Source organism: Arvicanthis niloticus, chromosome 1, assembly GCF_011762505.2.
Source record: "Arvicanthis niloticus isolate mArvNil1 chromosome 1, mArvNil1.pat.X, whole genome shotgun sequence".
NCBI classification, from domain to species: Eukaryota; Metazoa; Chordata; class Mammalia; order Rodentia; family Muridae; genus Arvicanthis; species Arvicanthis niloticus.
In genome coordinates this window covers 3,130,198-3,153,463 of record NC_047658.1, presented here as the reverse complement: position 1 = coordinate 3,153,463, position 23,266 = coordinate 3,130,198, and the positions used below count along the sequence as shown (strand labels likewise).

At 50.4% G+C, this 23,266-nt stretch overlaps 3 protein-coding genes across 4 annotated transcripts; all 3 read left to right on the top strand.

The window, feature by feature from the left end:
• On the top strand, positions 1-2,915 carry Apoe (apolipoprotein E). The gene is made up of 4 exons (XM_034499372.2): positions 1-160; positions 910-975; positions 1,502-1,670; positions 2,077-2,915. The coding sequence occupies exons 2-4, from the start codon at positions 933-935 to the stop codon at positions 2,801-2,803; spliced, it is 939 nt and encodes a 312-aa protein (XP_034355263.1). The 5' UTR covers positions 1-160; positions 910-932; the 3' UTR covers positions 2,804-2,915.
• Positions 2,916-6,729: 3,814 nt separating this feature from the next.
• Positions 6,730-9,763, top strand: Apoc1 (apolipoprotein C1). 2 transcript variants are annotated; one of them, XM_034519040.2, is made up of 4 exons: positions 6,730-6,774; positions 6,889-6,964; positions 7,299-7,446; positions 9,607-9,763. In XM_034519040.2, exons 2-4 carry the CDS (start codon positions 6,907-6,909, stop codon positions 9,665-9,667), a joined length of 267 nt encoding a protein of 88 aa, XP_034374931.1. In that variant the 5' UTR covers positions 6,730-6,774; positions 6,889-6,906; the 3' UTR covers positions 9,668-9,763. The 2 variants fall into 2 exon arrangements, with proteins under 2 accessions (XP_034374931.1, XP_076785236.1); XM_076929121.1 differs by having other exon boundaries at positions 8,000-9,623.
• Positions 9,764-17,614: 7,851 nt separating this feature from the next.
• On the top strand, positions 17,615-22,332 carry Apoc4 (apolipoprotein C4). Its single transcript, XM_034490750.2, has 3 exons — positions 17,615-17,773; positions 21,689-21,821; positions 22,114-22,332. The coding sequence occupies exons 1-3, from the start codon at positions 17,698-17,700 to the stop codon at positions 22,277-22,279; spliced, it is 375 nt and encodes a 124-aa protein (XP_034346641.1). The 5' UTR covers positions 17,615-17,697; the 3' UTR covers positions 22,280-22,332.
• Positions 22,333-23,266: the final 934 nt, after the last annotated feature.

The following is a 23,266-nucleotide window of genomic DNA, read 5'->3' as shown; positions in this document are numbered from 1 at the left end:
GAAGGGGGAGAAAACAACCCGCCTCGTGACAAGGGGCTGGCCCAGCCCGCCCTAGCCCTGAGGAGGGGGCGGGGCAGGGGGAGTCCTATAATTGGACAGGTCTGGGATCCGGTCCCCTGCTCAGACCCGGGAGGCTAAGGACTTGTTTCGGAAGGAGCTGGTAAGACAAGCTGGGCTGGATAAGATGTGGGCTGGGGACCTTGAGATTCCCCTGGAGTCCAGGAAACAGGCACAAGAATTGGAAAGCGGGATGCAGATAGAAGACTTGGGGGACAAACTAAGGACGTGAGGTAACTAGCCTTTGCCAGAGTCAGAACAGATGGAGGAGATGGAGGGATCACCTCCAGGAGTAGGGAACTGTCGGTGCACGGCATACCGGCTCAACTAGATGGGACCATCCTCTAGCGAAAGAATCCGGGATGAGCCCTAGGCTGCGTTTATATAAATACCTACTGATTTCCATCACAGTCCTCAAGTAACCCGGGCTGTTTTCAAACTGACGATCCTCATGCCTAAGCGCCTAAGTTCTGGGATTGTGGGAGGGTACCACCTCGAAGGGATGGAGGACGGTTGTTAAATTAGCACAAAATGGAAAGCAGGCCTTGGCTGGGAAGGTACAAAGAGAAATGTAAGCGGGACCACCCGCTGTCCCTCTGTGAAGTGGAATTTGAACCCTTGGAGAGGGAGCTGGAGTTTTTGGCAGTGGCTCCACCCCGGGGTGCCGAGATAGCGAACACGGGAGAGGGAAGATAAATAGACCTTTGGGAAGAGCGGGTGCTCTATTTTGGAGATGTTTGTGATGGCTCACAGATCTGAGAAGGGAGGTAAGGTGGGGCTCTCTGGGTGGCCAGAGTATGTACCCCCACCCCCACCACCTGGTGTTCAAAGACATTTTTTTTTCCTCCGCAGACTGACCAAGCACAATTGGGAAGATGAAGGCTCTGTGGGCCGTTCTGTTGGCCACATTGCTGACAGGTATGGTGGCTCTCTGTGCTCCTCTCTGGAGTCTGTTCCAGCACTAGCCCTCTTCTGCCGACAGGCTGGGGCTGGGACAGTTCTGAGACCTCTGAGATTCAACAGCCCTGCGCAGCTGTTTTATATACACTTTAGGCCTGACTTCCCCTATCTGTGAGAGGATTGATGGTTCAGCGGGTAAAGATGCTTGTCATAAAAAGCTTGAAGACTTATCTCTGAGACCAGCATGGTGGAAGGAGAGAGCCAGTTCCCTCCAGTTGTCCTCCGACCTCCAAGGGTACACACACAGACACACACAAATAAAAAAGTTGAAATGTGTACTTTCTTAGTTGCTTTTAAAAGGGAGGTATACATTATCTAACTCCATACCTGCCTAGGCTCAGCTCTGTACTATGTACAGAGGATACAAGACAATGCATGCTTGTAGTAGCTAAACAGACCCCCACAGCCTCCAGACCCACTGTTGCTTCAAAGAGACCCAAGAGCACTCTAGGTCCTGATCCAGCCTTAAACGTACTCTCCACAGGATGCCTGGCCGAGGGAGAGCCGGAGGTAACAGATCAGCTCTCATGGCAAAGCAACCAACCCTGGGAGCAGGCCCTGAACCGCTTCTGGGATTACCTGCGCTGGGTGCAGACGCTGTCTGACCAGGTCCAGGAAGAGCTGCAGAACTCCCAAGTCACACAGGAACTGACGTGAGTGGCCAGCGCTTTCACCCTCGGCACCCGCTGAATATCCAGATACAGGGTCTCCTCCTGTCTGAGCACCTACCCCCTTCTTGTTTCCTTTCTTGATTAGTGTGTAGGCCAGGTTAGCCTTGAACTCTGAATCTTCCTGCCTTCTTTAGCCTTGTGGATGCTGGGATAAACAGGCATTTATTTATTTACTTGCTCAGTTGGCTTTTGGCTTTTTAAGACAGGATCCCAATCTGTAACTCAAGCTGGCTTCGAAGGCTCCGCAATTCTCCTGCCTCGGCTTCTCAACTTTTGGGAATACAAACAAGTCCCACCACACCTTGCTCTGCGGTTTCCCTCCCACCCTAGTTTCTGGCCCTTCTGTCTCTGCCTTCATCTCCTTCCTGTGTTTCCTCTGGGCCTGCAGGGTACTGATGGAGGACACTATGACGGAAGTAAAGGCTTACAAAAAGGAGCTGGAGGAACAGCTGGGCCCAGTGGCGGAGGAGACACGGGCCAGGCTGGCCAAAGAGGTGCAGGCCGCACAGGCCCGACTCGGAGCGGACATGGAAGATCTACGCAACCGACTCGGGCAGTACCGCAACGAAGTGCACACCATGCTGGGCCAAAACACAGAGGAGCTGCGGTCGCGCCTCTCCACACACCTGCGCAAGATGCGTAAGCGCTTGATGCGGGATGCGGAGGATCTGCAGAAGCGCCTGGCGGTGTACAAAGCCGGGGCACGCGAGGGCGCCGAGCGTGGTGTGAGTGCCATCCGTGAGCGCCTGGGGCCATTGGTGGAGCAGGGTCGCCAGCGCACAGCCAACCTGGGCGCTGGGGCTGCCCAGCCCCTGCGCGACCGCGCCCAGGCTTTGAGTGAGCGCCTCCGAGGGCGGCTGGAGGAAGTGGGTAACCAGGCCCGTGACCGCCTAGAGGAGATGCGCGAGCACATGGAGGAGGTGCGCTCCAAGATGGAGGAACAGACCCAGCAGATACGCCTGCAGGCCGAGATCTTCCAGGCCCGCCTCAAGAGCTGGTTCGAGCCGCTAGTGGAAGACATGCATCGCCAGTTGGCAAACCTGGTGGAGAAGATACAGTCCTCCGTGGCTACCAACTCTGTCCTCTCCACCTCAGTGCCCCAGGAGAATCAATAAGTATCCCTCTCCTATCCCCTGTGGCAACATCTATGACCAGCCAGGTGGCCCTGTCCCAAGCATCACTCTGGCCCTCTGGTGGCCCTTGCTTAATAAAGATTCTCCAAGCACATGCTGAGTCTCTGTGAATGATTCCACACAGCTTCAGCCTCAGTTTATTGTTTTTGCCTTATATAACACACATTCCATGGCCGTGTCACTGTCTGTAGAAGGAGGCCATGTGCTTTATTCCAACTCTAGTTTGGTCTGTTCCCTTTTATTTTGTTTTTGCAGCAATAGAGATTAAGCCTAGGACCTAATAACATGAAAGGACAAGCGCTCTCGCTACCACTGAGCCATGGCTCACTGGGGGATTCTACAACCGAACCCCGCCCACAGCCCCTCACTGGGGATTCTAGGCAGGGGCTCTACCACTGAGCCACACCCCCAGCCCCTCACTGGGGGATTCTAGGCAGGGGCTCTACCACTGAGCCACGCCCCCAGCCCCTCACTGAGGGATCCTAGGCAGGGGCTCTACCACTGAGCCACGCCCCCAGCCCCTCACTGAGGGATCCTAGGCAGGGGCTCTACCACTGAGCCACACCCCCAGCCCCTCACTGGGGGATTCTAGGCAAGGGCTCTACCACTGAGCCACGCCCCCAGCCCCTCACTGAGGGATCCTAGGCAGGGGCTCTACCACTGAGCCACACCCCCAGCCCCTCAATAGGGGATTGTATCTACACTGAGCCACGCCTCTAACCCCTCAATGGGGGGGATTCTACTACTGAGCCACGCCCCCAGCCCCTCACTGGGGGATTCTAGGCAGGGCTCTACCACTGAGTCACGTTCACAACCTCTGCGGGATTCTGGGCAGAATTAGGATATAGCTAAATAGATTCTCTTCTATCCACCCTTCTTTTTAGTCTGAAATAGGATCTCAAGTGACTTCCCTTGCACTCCCTCTAGCCTAGTTTGGCCGTCAATATTTGAATCTTTGTCTTCAAATCAATCTCTACAGGAACTGAGAATGGTGTGTACCACTTTATGTCTGTCTGTTGCGCTACTTTCTCCCCCCACCGTACCCCCAACTTAAACACCTGCTCCACAGCTATCCTGTGAATCAACATGTAAGACACCATAGTCGCAGCGGTGTTTACTTTTCTCCTTGCCTTATCCATCCTCCGTCCTCCGCTCTAGTCTTATCTGATACCCACTCCTTGCTTTGTCTCCCCTCTGTTCCCTTCTAGGCTTCCTTTTCTGGCTTCCTGTTTTCCTAATCCTCTGTTATCTCACCCTCCCACGGTTTCTTTTGCTCCGGACCTTTGCTCAGCCTTTCTCCCTCACTCTGAAGTTAGCTGGGTCTTTGTTCCCTCTGGGTCATGAGAAGTCAGCCCCATTCTCTCTCCTGCCTGTGCTGTGTGCCTTTTGACTTTCCCAGCAAGTGTATGGGGAGTGAGTTCAGGCTGGGGACACAAAACCATTCTCCCCATGTCCTGGCACTCAAAGGGGTCGTGGTAGAAGCTGGAGAGCCCCTGGCTGGCTTCCCCTCCCACCCCCTCAGTTCTCAGGGACCCAGCAGGGCTCCGACTAACAGGGGCAGGCTAGGGCTTGAGCTGTGTCTTGGGTCAGGCCAAAGCTTCAGAACTCAACTGCCTCTGGCACACCCTGAGCCTGCAGCTTTTCCTGGCACCAAGCTCAACATTATCTGGAAGCAGGCAACACGCCCACAGATGATTCATCAGGCCTAGTGAGAAGATGGGTCAGTGGGCTGAGTGACAGGGTCCTAGACAACCACACTTCATGCCCAGGGGCCAGGAACACATCCCCAGAGCCTCATTACCCTCAGATATCAAGATGAGGGAAGAGCAGAGAGGGCATGTCTCCCTCTGAAGACCTGAATTATTGCTATGTTATTTGACCCATGCTGGCTTTGAACTCCGAACCTTCCTGCTTCATCCCCAAAGTTTGGAATTACAGGTTTGTGCCACCAGGCTTAGCTGAGAGCTCAATTTTGAATTCTACAGAAGAGATTTTGTTTTCGTTGGTTTGAAACAAAGCCTAGAGTCTGGACCCAGAGCTACTCTCTTGCCAACTGTAGACCCAAGGATGATTTTCAACCCCTGGTCTTCCTGCCTCTGAGTCCTCAGTGCTGGATAGGTAGTATGATCCTAACACCCAGTTTTATGTGGTGCTATACAGAGAGCATCCAGGGTGTCCTGCGTGCTAGGCAAGTAATCAACCAGCCGAGCCTCATCCTCTTCAACCCTTTGTTGGTGGTGGTTTTCAATCCAGATCTCATGGTGCCCAGGCTGGGCTCAAGCTCACTATATAACCAAGACCTGGTCTTCCTGCCTCTACCTAACAAGTGATGGTGGGATACAGGGATGTACAACGAAGAGCAGAACCTTACTTCTAAACAGAGGAGGCGCGCCACCTCCCTGTGGACAGACCCAGAGCTGGGGCAGGGGCCATGTAAAGATATTAGAGAAGCAGGATTGTGAAGGGAGCCATGGAGTGCTGGGCTGATCCTACTAACAATCCGAGTCAGAGCTGGGCGATGAATGGCGCACGCCTTTGATCCCAGCACTCTGGAAGCAGAGGCAGGTGGACCTTTGAGTTCAAGGCCAGCCTGATCTACGGAGTGAGTTCCAGGACAGGCAGGGTTACACAGAGGAACCCTGTCTTGACAAAACAAGAAAAAAAAGAAAAAATTCAGAGTTGAACGGCTGGTAGTTTAATGACCTTTGTTGTGCTTCCCTTACTCTACCTGTGGCACAGGAAGCCCTTGTTGCTAAGAGGAGGATGAAATTGGAAGCGCCGGGCAGAGTAAGGGGGAAATCTGTTACATTATTCAGATGGTTTCTTGAGGACTGAGCAGGACTCCTTTCAAGAAGCAAGAGGGTCAAGCCTGTCGCCCACAGGGACTGGAAGCGGTGGAGTTGGCCCCAGAGATGTTGCAACCCAGCCAGGGTTGAGTCTGTTCCACCCCTTTCACAACCACCCCCCTGTTGCACCCCCCCCCAGCTGACACGTGGGTTGCAGGGGCACCAGGCCAGCCAACTTAGAGTCTGGGCCCCTTAGCCACCAGCTGCCAGGGAGTCACTGGCGGTCAATGACAGCTCTGGGGGGGGAAGGGAAGGGCCTTGGACTCTAGCCTGAGGGAAAGAATGAAGTGGAGGGAGGGGGCAGGGAGGCAGGCTTGGGGCCTGGAGGGACCCTGGAGGTCCAGAAAGAGCTAATAGTGTGTGTGTGGGGGGGGGGGGGCAGGGAATAGGGGCTGTGCCAGTTGGGGGGTACTGTGGAGCTTTGCAAGCTGAGAGGCACTGCAGTTTTGACTAGCTGAAGAGGCAACTCATAAGAAGGGAGATGAGGGGATGTCAAGACCCCAGAGAGCATCAAAGGAGGTCTGAGGGCGTCCAGATGCAAAGGCATCAGAGGTGAAGGAAGCCAGAGCACAGCATCCTGGACAGAGTGTGAGCTGCGGCTTGTGGACAAGGGAGGGTAGAGAAGAACTAACCTGAGGGTGCAGTGTGAGCTAGGGGTGAGGTTGGGGGCTGGGGGTAGTTGTTTGTTAGACCTGAGGTGGGACAGCCTCAGAGCGAGGGTGAGTAGGCAGAGCAGCCAAGGCTGGGCGAAGATCAATGAGATTTGGGAGTGAGGGTGCTAGCCAGGCCTTAGGCCTAAATAAAAGGCCTAGATGTGGGCTCTGGCTCCCAGTATCCACTAGTATGGCAGAAGAGGATGGGCTGGTTGTGTTGGTGCATGCCTGTAATCCCAGCACTCACTAGAGAGGCAGAGGCAGGAGGATCACAAATTCCAGGCCAGCCAAAAATCCTATGCCAAAAAATAAATAAATAAAGGAGGTGGGCACAGAGACAAGGGGGAGGCTCAGGGGGAGGGCTATCAGCCTGCTCCGCCCCCTCCCCAACCTGTTAAACTCTGTGCAGGATCCTCCCACCCCTGCGGGCTTCCAGAGAGATCCTGAGATCCAGGTTAGTGCATGGGAAAATGTTCCTCGCTTCCTACAGATAGGGAGTGGGGTGGTGGGATCACGGTGGACGGTGGTGGACACTAGTGATGCCCCCCTACCCCGCGTCTGCCTCCAGGGTGCCCCTCCAGCCAGGATGAGGCTCTTCATCGCACTTCCTGTCCTGATTGTGGTCGTAGCCATGGCTGTGGAAGGTAAGAAAGAGGCTTGGAAGTGTGAAGCTGGTCTTGGGCCTGAGGCCCAGGCTTAGAGGACCCTTGAGGGAGAGCTCTGAGGTCCCTTTTCTGTGTCACCATTCCTCACCCCACCTGCCAGGTGCCGTATTTTTCGGTCACATTGGGTGCTGCAGAAGGCAATTCTGTCCAGAAAAGACCTAGTAACCAATGACCTAGGATACCACCCTTTGGGATTGGCTGATCTTCCTAGAAGGGGCGGGTATAAAAAAAAGGAGGTGAGCAGTGCAGTAAAAACAACCTTCCAATACCCTCCTCCATGCTAACGGGTTTGCTCACTACCCTCTCGCTGCAGGCCCAGCCCCCGCCCAGGCGGCTCCTGATTTGTCCAGCACGTTGGAGAGTATACCGGGTAAACTGAAGGAGTTTGGGAGCACTTTGGAAGACAAGGCCCGGGCAGCCATTGACCATATCAAACAGAAGGAAATTCTGACTAAGACCCGGTTAGGACCTTTCAGGGCACGGATGGGTGGGGGGTGTGTGTGTAAGTAAAAGCCCTAGCAGATAGTCCCACACTGATACAATGGGGAAACAGCACCAGATTGAAGTCATAGAACTGGATCTTGAGGTGCTTGGAGTGTGGGGACAGGCCATGTAACTCCCAGCCGTCTGTTAGAGATGTTTCTAGGTGGTAGTGAAGGACCAAGCTTGGTGGCTGACTAGTTAGGATAGACCCTGACCCTTCCCTGTGCAGCTTTGAGACAGTACATGACCTTGAGTCTTTGGGACAGAGAAAGAATGTAGGAGAATTGAGGCAGGGTCAGAGCCGGAGCTCTGCAGTTTAGACTGGCCAAAGAGAGATTAGGGCATGCTGGGTTAAGATCCTAGCAACTAGGCAGGCTGTGGTGGCACATACCGTTAATCCCAGCATTCATGAAGCAGAGGCAGTCAGATCTCTTTGAGGCCAGCCTGGACTATAGAGCTAGTTCTAGGAAAGCCAGGGCTACACAGAGAAACCCTGTCTCAACTGCCCACCCAACCCACCCCCCAAAAAAGGTCTCAGCAAAATGGGAGGCTAAGAAACAGACATAGGAGTTTGAGACCAGCCTGGGCTACAGGCAAGGCTCTGCATCAAAATGAAAACAACAACAACAAAAACAAAACAAAAAAAAGCAGGAGGTGAAGACACCCTGAGAGACACCTGGTATGTTGTAAACAAGTTGGTTAGCCAATTTGGCAAGTAGACAAAACTTTTAAAGTGAGTTCTGATTTTGATTACAAATATCCCTCCAGGCCTAAATTTGTCCAGGAAGTTTCCTGTGGAGGGAAAGTGCAAAGGCCCTGGGGCGGGAAATCTGTAGATAAGAGATCTTGGCCTTCTAGACAAGGGGTAGAACTTGGGCCAAGGACAGAGGCCAGAATGAGTGGTGACAGCTTGGGCAAGCAGAGGCTAGAGAAAGGGTGGGCGGGAAGCAAGAGTTGGCAAGCCTTGCGGGGTGTAGCTGCACATGTTTTTAATCCCAGCGAAAAATAAAAACAAACAAAATTAAAAAAAAAAAACTAAAAAAAAAAAAAAAGATAAGAAGAAGATGGAAGGAGACTGAGGGAAGATTATTCAGTGCTTAAAATGCCTGTGAGGATCTGAAGTTGATACCCAGAATCCACATCTTAGGAAAGTCAGTCATAGGGCTGTTAAGAGCACTTGCTCTTGCAGAGGACCAGGTGTCTGTCCCCACCCCCACACACAGCTCATGGCAGCCTGTAACTCCAGCTCCAAGGGATCCAGGCCCCTCTCCTGGATCTGCGGGCACTGAGCACAAATACGTGAACAAAATAAAGCTGTAAAGAAATGTATAGATGCCAGGTGGTGGTGGCACATACCTTTAACCCCAGCACTCAGAGGCAGGTGGATCTCTGTGCTCCAGGATACAGAGCTAGTTAGAGGGTAGTCAGGGCTACGCAGAGAAACCCTGTCTGGAAAAACCAAAAATAATAATTAATAATAATAATGATAATTGTGAGTGAAGTACGATGCTGCATGCTTTTAACCCCGCTAACGGGAAGGCCAGCCGGAAGCCTGGAGTCAGCTGATGGGGAAGGAGAGATAGATGGAACCCTGGCAGCCAGCTGCTAGGCTAGGAGCCCAGATCAGGGACATGCCTGAAGAAGACCTGAGGTTGTCCTTCGTCTCTGTAGTCATCTGCTAGCCACCTCTCACACAGTGGCTGGCTTTGAAAGCCAAAATGAAGTTCAAAATGAGTTTTGATTTCACGATCTGATCTGGGCTGGGGATGTGGCTCAGTGGGTAGAGTGCTTGCCTTGTATGCACAAGGCCCATGGTTTGGTCCCCAGCACCACATAAAACACCAGCATTTGGGAGGTGCAGGCAGGAGGACTGAAAGGTCAAGGTCATCATCCTTAGCTACATATCAGGGTTGAAGCTAGCCTGGGCTACAAGAGACCGTGTCCCAAAACACCCACACAAATTCTCTGGTTTCTGAGAGAACCGAGGCAGAGACACTGACCCCCACAACCCAGGGTATTCACCCCACAGACAGAATGAGAGGAACTAAGGAAAGGGGTGGGAAGGGAGTGGAAAGCAGAGCTCTGGGTCCCTTGGAGGGTACAGTAAGCACTGACCCTGCCCCCATATCTCTCCAAAGGACCTGGTTTTCAGAGACATTCAGCAAAGTGAAGGAGAAATTAAAAACCACACTTGCCTGAGCGCCTGGAGAGCCACCTCTAAGCATCAAGGACGTCCACGTGAAGTTCCAGGTCCCTCTTCATGGCACAGCAATAAAAAACCTGTAGAAAACAAAAGCTCCCTGAAGTGCTCTGGACTGGGTGGATCGGAGGGACACTGCAGGGACCCAGTTCATTTGTTTGTTATTTGTTTCTGTATTTTTATGTGTGGGGGGTGTTTGGCCTGCATGGTTTTATGTGCACCACATGTGTGCAGTACCCACAGAAGCCAGAAGAGGGCCTTCTGAAACTGGCAACGGTTGTGAGCTGCCATGTGGGTGCTGGGAATGAAACCTGGGTCCCCTGGAAGAAAAGCCAGTGCTCTTAGCTGGTGAGTCATCTCTCCAGCGCCCCATTCCTGTCTACATACGTTTCAGGTTATGGTTCCCCAAAGAATCTTTTTGAGAACCCTATCCACATCCTAAAAGCATTGAGGCTAAGAGAAGGAAAGTTGCTGGTACAAGGCACACAGTCAGACGGCAGGGACAGGGTTGAATGCTTAGCCTGGCATGATGGCTGGCTTATACTTTCCTACTTTGGTGTGATCCAGATGAGGCTGATTTTGACCTATCTATGCACAGAGTAGGCACTCATTAAATCCCAAGTGGATAGTGCAGAAGACTAGAAAACAGAGTGGAAGGGACGGGCATGGGAGGGAACCAGAAAGACAGTACTCACCTACAGATCACCATGTCCCCTTCTCCAGGAAGTCCTCCCAGACCGGCTTCTCCATTGCAGCTTTGCCAACTCTTGCTACTTACCTTCTTGGAACTATTACCATGAGCCCCCAGATAACAGGGCCAAGATTGTTGTCACCGGTGGGTCTACAGCCATTGCCCAGCTTCAGATGACCATGGTCCCAGTGTTTAATAATACTTGCTCAAAGCAATGATTGCTTAACTTAAACACATCAGATGTTTTGGCTTTGGGGTGTTTTGTTTGTTGTTTGCTTTGTTTTTTTGAGAAGGGGTTTCAATCATTGGCTCTGGATGGCTTTATAAACCAGGCAAGCCTCATGCCAGAGCATCGTGCCTCAGTCTTCTCAGCCTCCAGAGTTGTGCTTGTAGGTATGCGCCACCATGCTGGGCCTAGTGGTCTTCTTTTCCTTACTGATTAGTTAGTTATTAAGACATGGCCTGGCTGACCTAGAACTCCCTGTAAACAAGGCTGGCCTACACCATCTACCTCTGCCTCCTGAGTGCTAGGACTCAAGGAGTCCGCCACCACCACCTGGCACCAGGCCTGCCTTAACACACAAAAACTAGGGCCTGACACATGCTAGGCAGGGGCTCTACCACTGAGCCACGCCCCCAGCCCCTCACTGGGGGATTCTAGGCAGGGGCTCTACCACTGAGCCACGGCCCCAGCCCCTCACTGGGGGATTCTAGGCAGGGGCTCTACCACTGAGCCACGCCCCCAGCCCCTCACTGGGGGATTCTAGGCAGGGGCTCTACCACTGAGCCACGCCCCCAGCCCCTCACTGGGGGATTCTAGGCAGGGGCTCTACCACTGAGCTACACCCCCAGCCTCTCACTGGGGATTCTTTCCTACTTCATTTCTCATTTTTTTGAGGCTGGGTCTTGCTCTGTATTTCCTACATAAGTCAGTCTGGCCTGGAACTTATAGAGATACCCCTGACTCTCCCACCCCAAGTGCTGGGATTAAAGGTGTGTGCCATCATCTCTAACTCTTTGGAAATACTTTCAAAAAACGTTTTTATTGCTTTTTAAAAAAAACTTTGGGGGGGAAACAATACTAATTAAGGTTGAAGTCCATCATGACAGGATATCCTGTCTGGGCTCTGGACAATCTGGAAGTTTCTCTTCCCTTCTCTGACCAACCTCTTTCTCTGACCTTGCCTGGGGAATTCTAAGCCCCAGTACTCACCTCTACCTGAAGATGTCACATAGCCTCAGTTGGATTAGAGGACCAATTTCCTTTTTCCTGACAAAACCTGTTAGCACCTGAGATTCCTGAAATGCTTCCCCATGTTAATGAGGCATTTTGGAATCCTAAACTCTGAGACAGTGACCTCCGCCCATCCTGAATGTCCCTACCCTCAGTCCCCCATAACTTTAAGCCTTCAGTCACCCTAGGTAAAGTTGTTCTGCCTACTGAAAGCAGGTTTGGTGTGGCCTTTCACCTTACAAACTCACAGGGCTTCTGAACCGTCGTCCCCCCACCCCACCTCACCCCCACCTCCACCCTCTCAACATCTCTATTCCCTTTGCCCTTGTGGATGGCATCAGCCGACAATTCACAAGGGTGAACTTACTTTATTATGTGTGTGTGTGTGTGTGTGCATGTCCCAATGAATGTGTCAAAGGGCAACTTGCCTGAGCTGCTTCTCTAGGTCCTGGGATTGAACTCAGGCCATGGGTCTTGGTGCAATCATCTTTATCAGATAGGCTGGAGAGATGGCTCAGTCGTTAAGAGCACAGACTGACTTCAGTTCCAAGCATCCATAACAGGCAGTTCCCAACAGTGTATAACTCCAGCTTCCATGGGACACCGTGTACAACACCCTCACAACATCTACATAATTAAGATTTTTTTATTTTTATTTTTAGGATTCTTTTTTAGTTTTTTAAGATAGGGTTTCTCCATGTAGCTCTGGCTGTCCTGAAACTCTGTAAAAACAGGCTGGCCTTGAACTCAGAGATTTGCTTGCCTCTGCCTCCTGAGTGCTGGGATTAAAGGTGTGAGCCACCACTGCTGGGCTACATAATTAATTTCTAAAAGATTTTTTTTGTTTGTTTGGTTTTTGTTTTTCAAGTCAGGGTTTCTCTGTGTAGCCCTGGCTGTCCTGGAACTCACTCTGTAGACCAGGCTGGCCTCGAACTCAGAAATCCGCCTGCCTCTGCCTCCCAAGTGCTGGGATTAAAGGTGTGCGCCACCACCGCCCGGCTAAAAGATTTTTCAAAATATTTTTTATTTGATAAAGTTTCATGTAGCCTAGGCTAGCATCTTTTATTTGATAAAGTTTCATGTAGCCTAGGCTAGCATCAAACTTGGATGATGGTAAACGATGCATCTTCCTGCCTCCACCTCTCAAACCCCGGGTCACAGACTTCTGCCACCGTGCCTAGTTTTAGGCAATGCTGGAGACAGAACTCGGGACCTCATGTGTGCATGGTGAAGGGCTCCACCGACTGAGCCGAATCCTCAACCTCTCTTTCACTCCAAATTTCCCTGCCAGAGCCCCAAGCATCCATCTGGAGACGTGAGCAGTTAGAGACCCTTGAAAGATGTGGGAGGTGGGGGTGGGGTGCGGGGGAGGGTGATGGCTCAACAGCATGAGTAGGGGATTGTCAACCTTGACAAGATCGGGGACCAAGAGGAGGGAGAGAGGAGAGTAGACACCTGGGAGGTTGCGGTGGGGGATCACCAGGAGCTTGAGACCAGCCTGGCTACAGTGTAACTGTCTCAAAAACAAAAAGAGAGATCAAAGGAGAGTCAGTGCTAATTTTGCTGGCACTCTTGGCAACTTGAAGGACAGTTTAGGTCTCAGGGCTGCTCCCAAAACCTCAGATATACACTAGGGTGGCAGGATCTCCAGCTGTCCCATTCTCCTCACTAACCCCTCTTCTTTCTCCCCCAGCTCCCTCCCTGGCTCGCTTGTTTTTCAGTTGCTCCTGATGTCCACCCTGAACTGACCTTCAGCCTGTCCCTGTCCCCAGTTTGAGCAAACATTGCAGGCAGCAAATAGCAAACAGCCCACAGCCACCCTGTATGGTGACTTTGGCTTAAGGGCAAAGGACAGAGACCGTCCTCAGCCCCAGCCCCCTACCTTAGCCTCCCTCTTGGGCTTTGCATGGGGAAGGTTGCAGGCTGTGAAATGGTAAAAGACAACCAGATTCAGACCACGGCCCCACCACCAACTACTGTCTCAGTTTCCTCTTTAATAAAATAAAAGAGAGATTTTATTTATTTTATGTATATGAGATATACCAAAAGAGGGCATCAAATCCCATTACAGATGGTTGTGAACTACCATGTGGTTGCTGGGAATTGATCTCAGGACCTCTGGAAGAGCAGTCAGTGCTCTTAACCTTTGAGCCATCTCTCCAGCCCTCAGAGAAAAAAGAATGCTAGGTAGGAGTGTGGCTCAGTGGTAGAGGCCCTGCCCAGGATCCCCTAGTGAGGGGCTGGGGGCGTGGCTCAGTGGTAGAGCCCCTGCCTAGAATCCCCCAGTGAGGGGCTGGGGGCGTGGCTCAATGGTAGAGCCCCTGCCTAGAATCCCCCAGTGAGGGGCTGGGGTTGTGGCTCAATGGTAGAGCCCCTGCCTAAAATCCCTCAGTGAGGGGCTGGGGTTGTGACTCAGTGGTAGAGCCCCTGCCTAGGATCCCCCAGTGAGGGGCTGGGGGCGTGGCTCAATGGTAGAGCCCCTGCCTAGAATCCCCCCCAGTGAGGGTCTGGGGGCGTGGCTCAGTGGTAGAGCCCCTGCCTAGAATCCGCCAGTGAGGGGCTGGGGTTGTGACTCAGTGGTAGAGCCCCTGCCCAAACACAAAGCCCTCTGTTCAATTCCCATCAGTGGGAAAAAACTTCCTAAGCTGTGGGGAAAACTAAAGCAACTCCCTCTAGACCTTGAGCACAGGGTGTTTAGGGAAGCACAGGCCAAATAAAGCCCGTCATACGTGGGCTCAGTTGAGGGAGTACTTGCTACCTTGCACTTGGCCCTGCATTCAGTCCCCAACTGTTCATTAAATGCAGTGTGGTGGCCAAGGCCAATAATCCCAACACTGGGAAGGAAGGCAGACGCAAAGGTGTCCACAGTTCTAGGCATGCAGGGCTTCGTTCAGAAAAGAGAATTCTTATTTAAAAGTCCAAAGCCTGGTGTGGTGATTCCAGCTAGACCCCTGTCTCTGCTTCCTGTGTGCTGGGACTAAAGGCCTGTGCCACCATGCCTGAATTTATTTTTTCCCCTTCCCTTCTCCCTCCTGCTCTGGCCCCGTTCACTTCGGGCCCTTCTCGCTCCGGACCAAAGGTTTTTTATTTATTTATTTATTTATTATATGTAAATATAATAAATATTTACTGAAGACACTCATATGAGGGCTCATATGAGACACTTATAATGAGATCTCATTACGGATGGATGGTTGTGAGCCACGATGTGGTTGCTGGGATCTGAACTCATGATCTCCGGAAGAACAGTCGGTGCTTTTAACCCTGAGCCATCTCGCCAGCCCCATTTTTGTTCTTCAAGACAAGGTTTCTCCATGGCCTCAGTGGCCTGGAGCTCTGTAGAGCAGGCAGGCTAGTCTCGAACTCACAATGATCCACCTGCCTCTGCCTCCAGAGTGCTGGGATTAAAGGTGTGTGCCACCAACTTGGTTTAATTTTTTTAAATAAATAAATAAATAGCAACTGAGCATTACAGCAAGTCACATTTCAGTGTGCGATACTCAGCCCGCAGACGCTCAGCAATCTGCACGTAGTCTCAATGCTGAAAAGAGATGGAGTTTGGTTATAAACTCCACCTCCCTCCTGAGTTTCTGGAGAGTAAGGTCTTTCTAAGTGATCCAAGCTCAAACTCAATAATCCTGCTTCAGCTTAAGTTCTGCTGTCCCAGACACGCACCTCGTGTGCAACAAGAGGTCTTTTTTTGTAACCGCCATGGGATCTATGGTTGTTTGGTTTGTGCTTCTGTCTTTCTTTTTTTGATGTGGAAAAACAAAACAAAACCACAGGACATAAAATTTACCATTTCAGCCAGTTTCGGGTGTTTGGGTCAGCAGTACTGAGACATTTACATAGTTGTGCAACAGACCCCAGAATCTATTTCTAAAATGTTTGCATCGTGGCAAGCAGCAGCTCTGTGTGGGTTTTCTTTCTTTCTTTCTTTCTTTTTTTTTTTTTTTCTGTCAGCGAAAAACCGACATGTGATGAGCCATACCATATCAGTTTGATGTCTCAGCCCTCCTCAGGCATCTTGGGGCAGGGTCACTCTGTACAATTGCTCCAGCTGCAGCTAAAAAACCATCAGGAGTTTTTGTGTGTGTGTGTGTTTTTTGTTGTTTTGTTTTGTTTTGTTTTTCGAGACAGGGTTTCTCTGTGTAATCCTGGCTGTCCTGGAACTCACTTTGTAGACCAGGCTGGCCTCGAACTCAGAAATCCGCCTGCCTCTGCCTCACAAATGCTGGGTTTAAAGGCGTGTGCCACCACCGCCCGGCCAGGAGTATATATATATATATATATATATATATATATATATATATATAATTTATTTGTATTTGTATTTCATGTATTTCATGTTTTGCCTGCATGTATGTTTATGTGAAGGTGTCAGATCCTCTGAAACTGGAGTTACAGTTTCAAGCTGCCACAAGAGTACTGGGAATTGAACCTGGGTCCCCTGGAGAAGGAGCTGGTGTTCTTGTCTCTTGAGCCATCTCTCCAACCACCACCCCCAATCAGGGATTTGCTGCATGGAAACAAAGTATGTCGGCCATATGGGCACTGGGTGTCAGCCCAACACTGGGAAGGCAGAGGCAGGAACATCAGAAATTCAAGGCCAGTCAAGGTTGCCCTGAGTTTAAGTCTCAGTAAACAATAAGCAAACAACAGGCATCCTCGGGGACCCAATGGCAGTTAACTTCAGAGGAGTGGCACTGTTCAAGTATTTATTTGGTAAAAATTCCCAAATCTTGCATGGGACATATTTAAATTAATTTTTTCCATTGATGTGGCTTATTCTTAAAACTGTAGATCTCAAGAGCCTGAGGCAAAAGGGTTATGAGTTCAAAGCTATCATGAGCTATATAACAAGACCTTGCCGAAGAGGGGGTGGAGAGAAGGAGACAGTGACAGTGGCAGTTGCATGATTGCTCCACAGGTAAATGTACCCGAGGTGAAGCCCAACTACTGGAGTTTGATCCCTGGGATCTACGGTAGAAGGAGAGAAGCAACTCCTGAAAGCTGAAGTTGTCCTCTGACCTCCACACATGTTCCATGGCATGGATACACACACACACACACACACACACACACACACACACGCAGAGAGATACCCTCACAGAGACACACATAGATACACAGAGAGAAAGAGACACATACAGACACACACACAAAATAAATATAGTTTAAAAAGCATTAAAGTCAGGACAGCCAGGGCTATACAGAGAAACCCTGTCTCGAAGGAAAAAAAAAAAAAAAAAAAAAAAAAGCATTAAAGGGCTGGAGGGACGGCCCAGCAGTTAAACAGTCCCTCCAACTCTTTCTGGGGACCTGAATTTGACTCCTAGCTCCTCCATCAAGAGGGTCACACCCTGCTCCAAGGGATCTGATACATTTACACTAGCCACTGTGGGCCCCTGCACTCATGTGCATCTACCCTGACACAGACAGACACACATACACATAAGTAAAAATACATTTTTTTACATTTATTTTTAGCAAAAAGAACTCAAAACTCAAGACACACGTAGTGTGCAGAGACAAAGACCCGTAATCACAGCTATTCCAGAGGCAGATACAGGAGGACCACCATTTTAAGGTCTGCTTGGTCTACTTAGTGAAGCCATGCTACAAAATAAAAAGTGAAATGGAGAGCCAGGTGTGGTTTAATCCCAACATCTGGAAGGTAGAGGCAAGAGGATGCGGATTCTATGCGATATTCTTGGCTCCATAATGAATTCCAGGCCAGCCTGGCCTACTTGCAACCCTGTCTCAAAATATGATAGAGGGAACCCTTCACACACACCAATCTCTTAAGTGTAGATTATGGGCTTATTTCTCAAAGGAAGAAACTGAGTCCAGGAAAATTGTGGTGGCATGTAGTGTCAGTGTTGGGCTTCCTGTCTTCTGCAAGGCCAGAGAGACACTCTGTATAGGAAAGAGGGAGGCAGGCAAGGGCAGGCATGGCCTCTGACTGTCACTGGCCCCATTGCTTTGAAGTCCTGCCAAAGGGAGTGGGAAGGTCACAGGGGAGGGCTCTTTCCAGTGTTGCCTGTCCCTTCCCTGATGTGAAGAGTGGAACACAGAGGGACAGAGGGACCAAGTCCTCAGAAATGTTCTCGCTGAGAGGCAGGCCGCAGGCCCTGCCATCACTCTGCCTTTCTGTGCTGTTTCTGGCCTGCTTTGTAGGTGAGGAGTTGGGGGGCTGCTGGAGGTGGGGTTCTCTGGGTGAGGCACGACTGTGGCTTCATCAATGGGTCAGTAGCCATAGAAGAGGAGCACAACACACATGTGTGCACACACATACACACGCAGACACGCACACACAAACAGACCCATGTGCACACACTGGGCCTTCAGATGCTAGGTAAACACTCTACCACAGGCTTGTTTTGTTCTTTGGAGACATGGTCTCATGTAGCCTGGGTTAGCTTTGAACTCCAGATACAGCTAAGGATGATCTTGAATTCCTAATGTTCCTTTCGCCATCCTGGATGTGCTCAGATCGCAGGAATGCCTCACCATGCCTGGCTTATATGATGCTGGCATCGAACTCAGGGCCTCGCATACACAAGGGAAGAAGTCCTCCTAGCCAAGCCTTATACTCAGCCCTTTGGCCTGCACTGCAGTTGTGACAAATGTAAATGTCCAGCCTGGGGATATGTTTGCTTCTGTTGCTATCATTTGATACCATTTATTGGTGGGTGTGTTGCTGTCTGTAGATTTTGGTTTTATTTTGTTTTGAGACAAGGTCTCAAGTGGCCCAGGCTGGTGTTGAACTCCTGATCTTCCTGGTTCTACCTCCTAATCAACAGAATCACACGCATGCAATGCTTCTTGGGTAGGCATGCGTGTGCTTGCTCTCTACAGGGCACATGTATGAAAAGGTCTAAGCGTGTGGCTACAGAGAGGCTGTCACTGAGCATGCGAGCATGCGTGCTCACACACAGCTTTGTGTGTTGTTCATGCATTCAAAACTATATCTCAAAAGCAGAATACACGATGTGGATCTGTAATCCCAACTTTTCGAAGGCTGAGGCAGGGGGATTGCAGCCTGAGGGTACTCCTGTCAGTTTAGTGACACTCAGACTTTTAGTTTGTTTGGTTTTTGTTTTCTTGTGGGGTTTTTTTTTTTCAAATGTATATGAGGACACTGTCACTGTCTTCACACACACCAGAAGGATCCCATTACAGATGGTTGTGAGCCACTGTGTGATTGCTAGGAATTGAACTTACGACCTATATCAGTGTTCTTAACCTCTGAGCCATCTCTCCAGCCCCACCTCAACACTCAGTTCTTAAAAGTAGAGAAAATTGGGACCTAGGAGATGACTCAGTGGATAAAGGTGCATGCCACAAAAGCCAGGGGACCCAAGGTTAGTCCCTGGAACCCACATGGTGGAAGGAACAAACAGGCTTCTGAAAGTTGTCCTCTGACCACATGAGGGTCATGAGACACAGAGGACCTCACACACAGAAACATGTATCACACACACACACACACACAAATAATTTTTAAAATTTTCTTCTTATTTTATTTTTATTTTATGTGCATTGGTGGCTGGTCTACACTACACATTTGTCTGTGTAAGGGTGTCAGACACCCCTTGGAACTAGGGTTACAGACAGTTGTGAGCTGCCATGTGGGTGCTGAGAACTGAACCCAGGTCCTCTGGAAGATCACCAAGTGCTCCTAATGAGCAGCCAGTGCTCTTAACAGCTGAGCTATCTCTCCAGCCCTTTTTAAATTTTCATACAGAATGGCCAGGAGTTATATCTTAGTGGCATAGCACCTACCAAGCATGCATGAGGCTTTTGATTCAACATCCAGTACCATTAAAATAAATTAATTAATTAAAATACAATCACCTAAGGAGCCATGCCTAAAAGACATGTGCAGGCCTAAATTCCCAAACTGGGGACACTGAGGCAAGGGGGCTTTTTGAGGCCAGTATGGGCTACATAGGAAGATTCATCAACTAAAGAAAAAAATCCAGAAGCTCTGCAGTGGTGGCACACCCCTTTAATCCCAGCACTCTGAAGTAGTGGCTGGAAGATTTCTGCATGTTCGAGGACAGCCTGGTCTACGAATGAGTTCCAGGACAGCCAGGGCTTGACAAGGAAACCCTGTCTCGAAAAACAAAAGAGAAGAAGGGAGAGGGAGAGGAAGAAAGAAGGAAAGAAGGAAGAAAAATAAATAAATCAGGATAGGCAAGGTTTTCCGTGGTTAAGAGCACTGGTTACTTTTGTGGATAACCTGAGTTCGGTTCCCAAAACTCAAAGAGTGGCTCACAACCATTTGTAATTCCAGGGGATTCGGTGTTCCCTTCTGACCTCTGTGGGCACCAGCTACACACAGTGCACAGACATACATACAAGCTAAACACTCACAGACATGAAATAATTCCAGTAACTCATCAGGCAGAGGCAGGAGAATCTCTGTGAGTCTAAGGCCAGCCTAGTTTACACAGTGAATTCCAGGTGAGTCAGGGTTTTATGGTGAGCCCCTGTGTTAAAATACACATGTATTTCCCCAAGACAGTGCTCAGGGCTTGCCTGGCGCCTCCCAGATACGTGTACTCCTCATATGCTTAGCTCTGTGCTCCTTTCACAGAACAGGAAACGGTGAAGTCATGGGTGAAGTTTCATAAGGGTCTTGGAACTATAGTGTGGTCTGGATACATTTCCTGGAACCCCAGGGAGGTGGAGGCAGGAGGATCAGGAGTTCAAGGCTAGCCTCAGCTACATAGGAACTTTCTGGACAAGCAGAGGATATAGCTCAGTTGGTAGAGGGCTTATGTAGCATGCCTGAGCCTGGGTTCCAGCCCTATCCTGTCATAAGACAGACGTGGGATTATACACCCATCAGTCTGATACTTTGGAGGTAGAGTCAAAAAGATCAGCAGTTTGAGGTCAGAGGTTATCCTTGGCTACTGGAGGCCAGCTGGGACTATAAGAGGCCATGTCTCAAAATAACAACAACAACAATAATAACAATAATAATAGGTTAGATGAATGGCTCAGTGGTGGCTCAGTGGTTAAGGGCACATATTGTTCTTGCAGAGGACCGGGGTACAGTTCCCGGCCTCACAACTGCCTGTAACCCCAGCTCCAGGGAAGCTGACGCCTTTGACTCCACAGGCAGTACACTTGTTATGTTCCCACAGACAGGAACATATACACATGATAAAAATAAAATAGGGCTGGAGAGATGGCTCAGTGGTTAAGAGCACTGGCAGCTCTTTAAGGGTCCCGAGTTCAATTCCCAGCAACTACATGGTGACTCACAACCATCTGTAATGGGATCTGATGCCCTCTTCTGGTGTGTCTGAAGACAGCAACAGTGCGCTCATATCAATGAAATTAAAGAAATAAATATAAATTATTTTTAAAATGTTAAAAAGTAAACAACACAAGCATGTGTATGTATATTTGTGTGCCGGGCAGTATCTGGGGGTGAGTCTCTACCTAGGTGTGTGGGTGCTGAAGCAGGAGGAGTGTGTGTGTGTGTGTGTGTGTGTGTGTCCCAGAGGAACTGGAAACAAAGCTGGGGAACACTGTCCATGGTAGAGGATAAATTACAACAGGCTTTTGCTCCTTGGTGCATGGAGGAGACAGCTTGTTTTGTGGGAAGGACTGGGAGGTTGTTCTGGGTCAGGGTCCATCCTTGGGCAGGAGAGCTAGGTGGTTAGGGGAGAGAGAGGCAGCAGGTGGGAAGTGGAGTTGCAGACTGAGCAAGAAAATCTCAGAGACAGAGAGACAAGGGAGGGACCAGCAGTGAGAGAGAGACAGGTCAAATGGTGGAGAGAAGGCTATAGTATCAGAAGGCCTAATGGGCCAGGATGGGCAAGGTTGTACAATGTACTGGGCACATTCCTGTTGACTTGCTCCTATGTCATATAATACCCTCAAAAGGACATCATTGTGCCCTCTTCTACAGGATGGGAAACTGAGTCTAGGCCAGGTGAAATCAGGTGTGGCCTGAAATAAGGGGTGACATGGGGTGTCTAGGTACAAAGATGAGTCCACCTGTCCCCAGGAGTAACAGGCAGGGAAGGAGGAATGGGGTTCTGAGATCTCAAGCCCCTCTGTGGTTTCCCCCAGCATCCATGTCTACAGAAAGCCTGAGCCCCACTCCTGGCCCTGAGAGCAGCCGCTGGAGTCTGGTAAGGGCCAGGGTGATGGAGATTGTGGAGCCAATGGTGACCAAAACCAGGGACAGATGGCAGTGGTTCTGGTGAGAGTTCTGGTGCTCAGCTGGGAGGGGACACCAGAATTAGAGGGGAGAGAGAGCCTGTGGCTAAACCCTGGGTCTGAGGGAGGAGGGCTGAGGCCTGGACCCCTGGTCTGAGGGAGGAGGTTGGGTTCTGGAGTCCTGGGTCTGAGGGAGGAGGGCTGGGCCCTGGACTCCTGGGTCTGAGGGAAGAGTACAAAGACTCTGGATTCTTGAGTCTGAAGAAGGTCAGAAGTAAAAAGGATCGAACCCCTGTAGTATCTGGTTTGTCACCTGAGATGTCCCCTTTACACAGGGGCCCCGAAGCTGTCCAGGGCTATGTGCAGGCCTACTATGAAGATCATCTGAAAGACCTGGGTCCCCGAGCTCAGGCCTGGCTACAGAGATCCAGAGACCACCTCCTAAACAAGACCCACAGCCTGTGTCCCAGACTGCTCTGCAAGGACCAGACTCAGGGTTAAAGTGCCACGTACCTCCCTCCCCTGGCACCCACAATAAAGGTGTTTGTTCTTGATCTGTGTCACCGGACGCATAACTCCTCTTGAGGCCAGAGGTCAACCTTCGTCATATCTAGGAGTTAATAAGTGGAAACGTTGTCACCTGGCTGGGGAGGACACAAAGAAAACTTTAGGGGAAGGGGCCAAAGTGATAACCCCCAACCCCCGCCCACGGGTTCCGGCTTGAATTGAACAGGAGACTTCCAGGCGCCAGCTCAGATTCAGGAGGCAAAGTCTTGGAGGCCAGTATGGGTCACATAACCCATACCCTCGCAATGTCCCTCTCTTCCTAGAACATGCATACCTTATCCGGTATTCCAAGTGGGTTCCACAAATCCAGAAAGCCCTCCACAATACCCAACCACACCTCTCTCCCCCAGGAATTGGGGGATTGTCTCTCTTTTGTGGGAGACAGTGGGGGGAGGCTCTAGGAACCCAGGGCCCAACACATACATGCCAGGTCATGCCCTATCACTGAGTGCCAGCCCCAGCGTTCTTTTTAAAATTACATTTATTGAGGGGATGACAAGGTAGCTGAGTGGCTAATGTGACAGACTGCCAATCATTCTATTTATGTGTGTGTGTGTGTGTGTGTGTGTGTGTGTGAGCGCGCATCATGTGCACATGTAGAGCTCAGAAGACAACCTTCACTTAGAGGACTGAACACAGGTCATCAGTCTTGGTGGAAAGCTCCATTACAGGATGAACCAGCTTTCCAGCTATCCTGGAACTTGCTTTGTAGACCAGGCTGGCCATGGCGGTACAAACCTCTAATGCCAGGAAGATCTGGACATCCTCAGCTACACAGAGCATTCTGGGGGTAACCATAGCTACACGAAACCCTGTGTTTGATTAAAACCATAACAAAGCCTTTTCATCTTTAGATAAAAATCTTGTAAAGTTGCCCAGTGGTTCCCGGACTCACTCTGAATTCTTGATCCTCCTGCCTCA